We start from the raw sequence: 10,125 nt of genomic DNA, 5'->3' as shown, positions 1-10,125 counted from the left end.
AAACCTATTGTGCATTTGAGGAAACAGTCTGCGTTAATTCATTTTATCATGGAAGTCTGATAGTAGGGTAATATAACCACCAGGAATAATTCCTTAAACATCATTATTTTCCCTCCACATTTCTCTGTTTGTCAGGATTTTTATTTTACAGAAATTATATAGAGATTTGTACAGTACAGAGAATAATAAAGGAAACGTTGATTTTTTTAAAAAAGAAAACAAGTATAGCAGCATGGTGAAAAAAGGCAGAAGGAAATTTACAGCTCGTATCCGTTTAAACAGTGTTTAGTGAAGCATGGGGGGAACTGAATATTGGAATAATGATAACCACAAGTATATATTTTGCTTGCCCTAGCAGCTGCACTTTAAATCAATTGATAAATAACCTTTTATTTGAGATCAAAATGAATGGCAGTTGCTAAGTGCCCGTTTCTGCTTCACCCAAATTATCCAAGCGAGAGATTGCTTAAGAAATTTTGTAAGAAATATCAAGAATTTTATTTGTGCTTGACGGCAAAAGTTTAAGGCAGCAGTTTTTGCACTAGTGTAACATTTTAGTGTCACATTTTCAGATGACCAGAATACGTGAGATAATTTATCTCCCGTTTTCCTTTTTTTCTAGTAGTGGTTTCCATTACAGCAGTTATCCAAAATGTTGTTTTAAAAAAACCTTTATTGCTGTCATCTTTTAACATGGTGATGTTTTACGGGGTGACATTTTCAATCCTGATGGAAACAATCCTTACAAATAATTGGCATTCTTTCGATTTGGGGCAAATCTCAATTCTGAAAAGACCTGACTGAAGAAAAACGCAGTCCAGAGAACTGTTTCAGGTTTCTGTGAACAGATGCAATGTAAACATTTCTTTCAAGTTAGAAATGCAAGCTTCAACAAAAGCAAACTTTTAAACCGGCAATAAATGCACCTGGCTTTTATCATCCTAGCCCTGGTAGCTATGAGAAAGCTCCCGCTGCCAACTTTCATTAAATGCCCGATCACATCAAAATATATTGCACGTTGCCTTGCTACGTATTGATAAAGAAGTTAAATGCTTCTTTAAAAGCTGCACCTTGAATTTACGGGCGGGAGAGAGAAAATACTTGCACACCAGATATATATATATATATACATATACATATATATATATATGTTGTATTTGTGCTGATAAATAAATTCTGTGATGAGCCGAAGGACAGAAAGAGGGAGGAGTGAGCTCCCTCCCATATTTGGGCATACCAGGGGTTGTAACACAAACATATATAGGACTTAGGACAGCAGTTGGGGCCAGAATTTCTATCCCTAAGCGATGCAACTGTAAAGGGCCACCACATCGCTTCGCAATGGCAATTGCGAAATTGCACTCCTGATTTCCATTGTTAACTGAATCCCAGGGTAATTGGGCAAGGCAACTTCCTGTTGGTTTCCCACAATCAAAGTCAGTGGGGAAGCTGGCAGGAAGTTGCAGGGCCCAGACGAGTAAATGGCTGTTGCTGGGGAGGAGGAGGAGCCAGGGAGGGGGGAGTGTCTTGATGGTGTGGAGGGGTGTGTGATGAGACGCATGAGAAACGTGGCATGGGCCAGGAAGGGTAGATGAGTTGGTGAGGTGAGGATGTGAAGGGCTGTAGGTGAGGCACGGTGCTAGTTAGGGGAGGTGAACAAATGGAAAGGGTCCTGGGTGGGCTTCAGAAATTTTAGCAACAGGTTCTCTGCCCGGTTCTTGGGTGGGCGTGGCCTAGTTGGCCACCTGCACCACGACGGGAGGGGCGTTTTCGCCCTCCCCGGGTTCCGGAGGCTTTCCTTGAGCCTCCAAGAGGGCAAAAATGGCCTCCTCCGGACTCCGGAGGCTCCCTGGAGGCTGGAAACGGGATGGGCGGGGCCAATCAGGAGTAGGATTTGGAGGTTTGCCGAACCACACAGAATCTCCGCTAGAGGATCGCCCGAACCCAAAGCAGCCCACCACTGAATGGGGTGGCACAAGCACTAGGGGGCAGGGAGGCGTGAGAAACTTAGCTCAGTAACTTGCAATCTTCCCCGCGGGCTTCCCCACTGACTTTCTGGAGAAGCTGGCAGAGAAGGCTGCAAAGCTGATTGTGTGAATACGGGGCGTGGGAACTGGTTGTGGTTGCCAACTGCCCAGATTGCATTTGTGTGACTGTGGGAACGCTTTGATGGTCGGACCGCCGAGGTTTGGTTGTAACCACCGTTCGTTCAGCGCTGCCGTAACGTGGCACGTTTGCTGAATGAATGGGTCCTGGGCCAAATACAGACGACCTGTGTTCTTTCTTAAGTCCAGTCCAATGTCTCAATTCATATGAAGATTAAACGGCAAGAGGTTTTTTTTCAGTGTAGTTGGTAGTTCTGTTTTGATCAAGTATAAATCAGCCATTACGATATGCCTCGCACCAGGAAGGTGAAAAACTCAGATTTAGGAATAGAACATTGGGGGGAAAAAAGAATGTTCCATTCTCACTCCAAACATTGACTGGGGTAATTGGCCATTTTTCTGAACTAATGTTCTGGAAAAAACAGAGCTGTTTGGGGGGAGGGGGCAAGGAGACCTCTCCAGAGCGCCTCGAAACTATTTTGGATTTACTTCTGGAAAACTGCCCAACCACTGCTAGCGCAGCAGAGGCCAGGGAAGGTCCAGGGGAAAAATGGAGCATTCGTGAGTTTTCCAAAAAGTTCTATTTCCCAACCCACTTAATTCTGCCTACCTTGTAGTATCTCGTTTTTTTTTCCTTGTTTAAGCTGCACGTATCTATTTGACTAAAAAATGCCGATTCTTTCTTGGAGGAAAAGTGCTAGTCGTGAGAAATCTCCCAGCAAAAAAAGGAAATAATTTGGTACAACCTGAAATGTAATCGTTTTCCTCTCCTCGAGGGAAGCGATGCAGCCTTCACGAAATAAAATCATAAAAGTCCCACTGAACTCCGGTCTGACTAAGGAAGCCAATCGGCGGGTCTTGAGATCAAGCTAGTAGTGAGGGTCGCAATCCTCTAGTAAACTGTCGGTCATGTAGGTGGTCTGGAGAACATTTTCATAATACATTTTTTCGGCAAGCGTGTTGACAGTCCAAGCAACAACGTGAATCCCTTTAGAGGACCAACGATCTATGTACTCCCTAAAAGGAAGAAGGCAAAAATGATGAGGGGACACGTAGTTGTATTCTGGCTTGTTTTAAAAAAGTTAAAGACCTCTTTATTGTTCTGATACAGTTCTTTCGATAGATAGATAGATAGATAGATAGATAGATAGATAGATAGATAGATAGATAGATAGATAGATAGATAGATAGATAGATAGATGATAGATAGATGATAGATAGATAGACAGACAGACAGATGATAGATATACATAGATAGATTATATACATACATACATACATACATACAAAGAGAGAGAGAGGGAGGGAGGGAGGGAGAGAGAAAGAGAGAGAGAGATGAAATTGGTAGGTAGGTAGAACACATCTATTAGATTAGATAGATAGGTCAGATAAGACAAATAGCTAGGATAGCTAGAGATAGATAAATAGATACAGATAGATGAAGATAGGTAGGTAGAACACATCTATTAGATAGCTAGGACAGAAAGCTAGGATAGAGAGAGAGAAAGACAGACAGACAAAGAAAAACAGACAGATACATATAGACAGTGATAGATAGATAGATTTCATTTTCACTTTAAATGTACACTAATCGGCATACATTAAAATGAAATTTCATGGCATACAGCTCTCAAAGGGTCACCACCTCCAATAAACACTACATGACAAAATAATAAATAAAAAAATTATGCATATACCCATCTATATTATATGACACACAGAAACAACACAGTCTAGTTCAGATGTAGTATACCTATACATGGCAAGCAAAACGAATCTTGCAAGCCTTTAAAAAATCCCAAAAAGCCATTAGAGCCATTTAAATTTGGGATTCATCCAGAAAAAGCTCAGTGTAGATCCAATCTTCCTCAGGATTAAAAGCCATTTAAATTTGGGATTCATCCAGAGAAAGCTCTCTCGACGGATCCCATTGTTCCCCAGGTCTTTGTTTCATAAATGACACCAACTTGTCTTTTTTTTCTCCATGCAATCCCCGCCAAGAACTCTGGTGAAACTCAAGTATACTGTTCAACTTACTGCGAAACGTAATTTTTCTGCATCAGGAAAACAGAAACGCCACATAAATGCCACAGGAAGTTGTGCATGCTCCAGTCCATGATAACGTCGAAGGTCATAGACAAATAGTGTTTCCAAAGAACGGTAAAGCGAGGCTTCCCATCCCCGTAGTGACTGAAGCTCCAGGGTCGGTGGGTCAGAGCTGTTATGACATTTCGGTCAGCTAGTTTCATCTAAAAGACCAAATCACACGAAGCTAAACACGGGCATCCCAAAACCTTCATGAGGTTATAATAAACAACCACGCCTACATTCTGGCAGTTTGGGAGGTTGTGAGAATGAAACTGCAAATCATGGGTTGTAGGAAGATCCACCTTGCTTTGCATTACGATGCAAAACTTTGATATCCCACTGATTTTTCCCCCCATGAGCATTTACTTCCAAGTTGAACAGATCTTGTTCAGAAATGCTTCAGCCTTTTTGATAGGAGTTCAGTCAATGTAGACACACTTTAAAACACAAATATCCCACCTATTGCATACAGAAAGTTAGGAGTGGTGCAATGGCCTAGAGGCTGTGAATTCGATCCTAGATAGAGGCGGATATTTCTCTCTGGGCACAATGAGAATGTTATCTGCCAAACAAAACTCTGCACTGGTGACAAGAAGGGCATCTGGCCAGTAAACACTCTGCTAGCTCCATTCAGTTGCCCAGATTCCATCCTGCAAGGGATTATGGGGTTGTTAAAAGAGGATGATTGCATACAGAAAGTTACCTATTACTCACTCTTTCCTCATTGAGATGAAGTAGGGCATTAGCGTTATAAACTGAGCACACACGCATTAAAAAGCACCGAGACAAACACATTTCTTCACCCCTCAGCCAATGTAAAACACCAATTTGATCAACCCTTAGGCTTAATCCAAGCTCTTCTTACACTGATTTTCCAATATAGGGAGAGCCCACAGTTTATTGAGCATATTAAAATAAACTACATAGATGTCGTTAGGGCTCCAAAAAAAAATATAAAAAAATAGGTAGCATATGCCTCCCTGTTTATGAGATAACATTTTGTGCATCTTGTGTAACGCCAAGCCTGCTCAAAAGCTTACTATCATCATGTCACGAAATTATGAGATATTAATAATGATTTGAAATCTTCACCTTATAGACAATATCTGGCATAAATGAGCAAACCACACTGGTGTTGTAAAGTCGTGGGTATTCTAGGTAAAGCTCTGCCAGGACTGTAACCGCCTGCCAGAAGAGAAAGAAAATGGCATTAAAAAAAAAGCATTGGACAAAGACAGGATTTTTTTTTTCCTTGTACATTTCAGCTACTGAGGTGGCACAGTGGTTAGAGTGCAGTACTGCGGGCTACTTCTGCTGACTGCCAGCTGACTGCAATTTGGCAGTTCAAATCTCACCAGGCTCAAGGTTGACTCAGCCTTCCATCCTTCCAAAGTGGAAGGCAAACCCAGATGCTGACTCTGTAAACTGCGTAGAGAAGGCTGTAAAAGCACTATGAAGCAGTATATAAGTCTAAGTCAGTGTTTCTCAACCTTGGCGAGTTTAAGATGAGTGGACTTCAACTCCCAGAATTCCCCAACCAGTCATGGGGAGAGGGGGCGGTTTAGAAATCTAATAAATAAATAAATAAATAAACTTGTCAAGGTTGAGAAACACTGGTCTAAATGCTATTGTTACTGAAGGGAATTCTTGTATAGCAGATGTTTGTTTGTTTGTTTGTTTGTTTTATTGGATTTATATTACTGATTAAAGTGGCATGTGCAGAGAAGTAAAGATCAGTATCTTCACGCAATGTACTCTATACTATCAGAAAAAGTTTGCTGTTAATAAGTGCCTTTAAAAAAAGCAAAGTCCACCAGCTCTCTGCCCCTTTCTTAACACAGCTCTATGAATTAAAGAAAAAGCATTTCTGAGAAAACCTTTATCCAGTCATTACTTTAGCGCAATGAATAATAAATAATGTAAAAAAAAACCACTTTGTTTGTTTCAGCATGTTATTGTCAGAACATTTTGTCAAATGGAAGAGCTCTACAGGAAAGGAAAAGCTATTAAAAGGGTACCTTATTGGCATTTCCCTTGACATCAAAGTAGATGATGAGGTCATGATGCAAACTTTCCAAAACTGCTTCTTTTAGGGTTGGTATTTTTTCCCCACGATAATCCCTCCTGGAGGAAGAAAAAAAAACCCCACCGTGCCTACTTGAAAGGTATGCATTTCAACAGAAAAATATCCAATAAAAAATGGAAGTATTTCCCCATTCATATTGTGCCACCACTAAAGATCCCAAGATATATTCCAGTAGAAAAGGGAAAGAACTTCTTAAAAGTTGTTTAAAGATACTTGAACAATTTAGCCCTTTAAGCACCATAAAACATGACTTATTTATTGGGAAGTTGCAATCCACAGATAGCCCTTGACTTACAACCATTCATTTAGTGACTCCAAAATCATAATGGCACTGAAAAAAGTGACTTACAACCAAGCTTCACACTTACAACTGTCCCAAGGATCCCCATGGGTCACTTCATCAAAATTTGGGTGCTTGCCAACCAGCATGTATTTATGATGGTTGCAGCATTCAGGGGTTGTGTCGTTGCCATTTGTGACCTCTCCAACTGACAAATTCAACGGGGGAAGCTGGGTCTGCTTAAGGACTGTGTGTGATTCGCTTAAGAACTGTGGCAAATAAGGTCGTAAAATTGGGCATGACTCGAGTGAGTGAACTACGGAATGGTTCCCTTACCATAATCTATGTTTAGCAGCTGGATTAAACTGTCGAATATCGGCAAATGTCAATTCACGTAAACTTCCAGAGCCATCGGTGGTCCTGTCCACCGTTTCGTCATGCATCAGGATAGGAACCCCATCCGCTGTGAATTCAATGTCCAGTTCCACTCCTGTGGCTCCATTCTCAGCTGCCTTAAGAAACAAAGTCCACATTTTCAGAAGAGAATATGTGTGCTTTTCATTCAATGCATTTGGATAACTTTGCCTTGTGACAATTTAAGTCCATGAATCTAAAACGCTGAGCTTGTTGGTCAGAAAGGTCAACAGTTTGTCAGTTTGAATCCCTAGTGCCGCGTAATGGAGTGAGCTCCCGTTACTTGTCCCAGCTTCTGCCAACCTAGCAGTTCGAAAGCACGTAAAAAATGCAAGTAGAAAAATAGGAACTACCTTTGGTGGGAAGGTAACAGCGTTCCATGCGCCTTTGGCATTTAGTCATGCCGGCCACATGGCCACAGAGACATCTTCGGACAGTGCTGGCTCTTCGGCTTTGAAATGGAGATGAGCATCAAACTCTAGAGTTGGGAATGACTAGCATATATGTGTGAGCAAGGGGAACCTTTATCTTTACCTTAGCTTAAATGTCCTGAGGTTGAGAAACAAAGACCCAAGCCACGAAGCCAAAGCAAAATTGCTAGTGACAAATCCATGTTATTTCAACAGGGACAACTAAAAAAAGTAGCACTGACTGGAACAGCCATGTTGTGCAAGCACAAGGAAAGAATGGGACATCTTACAATTATGTAGCAGGCAATTAACTGATACAATACACAATGCAAAAGAAGGCAGAGTTTGCATTCAGAAATCAGTAACGTCTACTCAAAAAGTATTATAATCTGGTTTCTACCAGCCCTTGGGAAAGTGTAAATAGCTTCTGTCATAAATTCCCTTCTGATCCAAGTCTAGTGTACATTATCTTGGGAAACAGTTAGTTACTATAATTATCGTTAATGATTCACCAATATTTGCAGGTGATCTCCCATGTTAATTTGCTGCCACTGTTTAGGAAGTTCTTTGATGTTTTAATCCTTCCTATTTGCAAACCAAACAAATTAGCCTTTTCTTTGTTTATCACACATTTAATTGCAATCGCTCTTAATGGTTTTCAACAAGGCCCTCTTCATTTGTAAGACGCATCTTATTTGATAAATGTAGCAGTGGGAGGCCCATCTCATCTTTCTGAATGCTAGCCCCTCAATTCCTTCAGGAATGAGAAGCAAATATTGTAAATTAAATAACTTTCCAAAATCCATGCTGTTGCACTACTTAAATCCCTCTAAAGTTAAATCAGAAGTGTGGTTTATACATAACAAAATCAGTAGAATTTCTGTGGTTGAGTATATGGTAAGTCTGTGAAATAATCCATATATATATATATATGTATATATGTATGTATATATGTATATGTGTGTGTGTGTTGTATTTGTGCTGATAAATAAATAAAGGGAGACTAGTATAGATCTATTTCAAGCTATTTAGCTCTCATCAGCTAGCCATACCCTTACTGGAATTTGAACCCAGGGTATGGCTAGCTGATGAGAGCTAAATAGCTTGAAATAGATCTATAATAGTCTCCCTTTATTTATTTATCAGCACAAATACAACACAAATATAACAAAGGCAACATTAAAAATATGGTTTTCCGCCTGGATGGTCTCCTGGAATGAGCAGAAGGACAAAAAGGGGAGGCAGTGTTTTCCCTCCCATGTTTGGGCATACCAGGGGTTGTAACACAATACATACATACATACATACATACATATTTTACCTAACACACGCTGTATCCTCAGACCAATTTATACAACACCCACATGCAATAGATATAAAATAGACGCAGTACTAATACTAAACAGTATGTTTATGGGTATGTATGTACATTGTATATGTACATTGTACTGTAACTAAGGCAGATAATCCCTGATTTATAACTGTTCATTTAATACACACACACACAAATATATATTCATAGATTAGATAGACACAGACAGACAGACAGATAGATATAGATGATAGATAGGTAGATAGATACATGATAGATAGATATAGAGATATGTGATGGATAGATAGATGATATAGATGCATGATAGACAAGCAGACTGATTGATAGAGATGGATAGACAGATAGATGATTGATGATAGACAGTAGATAAGATAAATGATGGATAATAGATGATATATAGATACATGACAGCTAGCTAGCTAACTAGCTAGATATAGAGATAGATGATGGATAGATGATATACATACATGATACAGATTGATTGATAGATAGAGATGGATGATGGATAGACAGATAGATGATTGAATGATAGATAATGACAGGCAGGTAGATAATAATAATAATAATAATAATAATAATAATAATAATAATAATAATAATAATAATAATAATAATATTTATTTCTTAGCCGCACCCTCTCCCGAAGGACTCGGGGCGGCGTACAATGAAACATATGAAATAAATATGGACAAAACAAACATATAACAGAGACATATACCGAGACATACACAAGGAGGAGGTCGGCTGATAAATAAAACAATTAAAATACAGTATTTAAAAACCCCTAGATAATTAAATATAATTAAAATACCCAGTAAAAGCCCGTCAGGAGCGATATGGTTAAATGATGGATGATAGATATCTAGATACATGATAAATAGCTAGATAGATATAGAGTTATATGATGGATAGATAGATGATATAGATACATGATAGACAGACAGACAGATTGATTGATTGATGGATGATAGATAGATAGATGATAGATCTATTAAATTTCATCAAGAGAAGAACCAGCTGTCAACAAGGGATACCTATTTGCTGCCATCCAGATGTTTGCAGCCCAGATATACTATGCCTATTGTCCACACAAACCACCCACCCACCAAATACTACACACACACAAACACACACGATTGCGTATAACACACAATCAATGCAAACCAAGACCCCCTCCCCGCCCCCAATCATTCCCTTTACACGCAACCAATGCTACATCCACCCAAAGGACACACAACCGGCGCCCACCTGCCGGATGGCGGCCAGCGTGTTCTCGGGCGCGTCGTAGCCGCCCCCGCGGTGGGCGATGCGGGCGGGGTTCCCGCGGGGCTGCACCACCAACTGGGCGCGCTGCGGGGCGACGGGCTCCAGGCTGAAGAGGCGCAGCGCCAGGTAGAAGCCGCCCGACA

The 10,125-nt window shown here is 40.4% G+C and overlaps 1 protein-coding gene across 1 annotated transcript in view; it reads right to left on the bottom strand.

The window, feature by feature from the left end:
* Positions 1–119: 119 nt before the first annotated feature.
* The window catches only part of GDE1 (glycerophosphodiester phosphodiesterase 1), a 10,207-nt gene continuing 201 nt past the window's right edge, over positions 120–10,125 (bottom strand). The window contains exons 1-6 of the mRNA XM_081965720.1: positions 9,965–10,125; positions 6,896–7,071; positions 6,212–6,317; positions 5,286–5,378; positions 4,143–4,354; positions 120–3,122 (exon numbers count right to left, since the gene is read on the bottom strand). The exon at positions 9,965–10,125 is cut by the window's right edge and continues 201 nt beyond it. Of these exons, the coding sequence (XP_081821846.1) occupies positions 2,975–3,122; positions 4,143–4,354; positions 5,286–5,378; positions 6,212–6,317; positions 6,896–7,071; positions 9,965–10,125 (896 nt within the window). The 3' untranslated portion in view covers positions 120–2,974. The remainder of the gene's footprint in view (positions 3,123–4,142; positions 4,355–5,285; positions 5,379–6,211; positions 6,318–6,895; positions 7,072–9,964) is intronic.

The sequence above is a fragment of the Natrix helvetica genome (assembly GCF_964273705.1).
Source record: "Natrix helvetica genome assembly, chromosome: 13".
Lineage (NCBI taxonomy): Eukaryota > Metazoa > Chordata > Lepidosauria > Squamata > Natricidae > Natrix > Natrix helvetica.
Note: the sequence above shows the minus strand (reverse complement) of the source record. Positions and strands in the feature narration are given on the sequence as shown.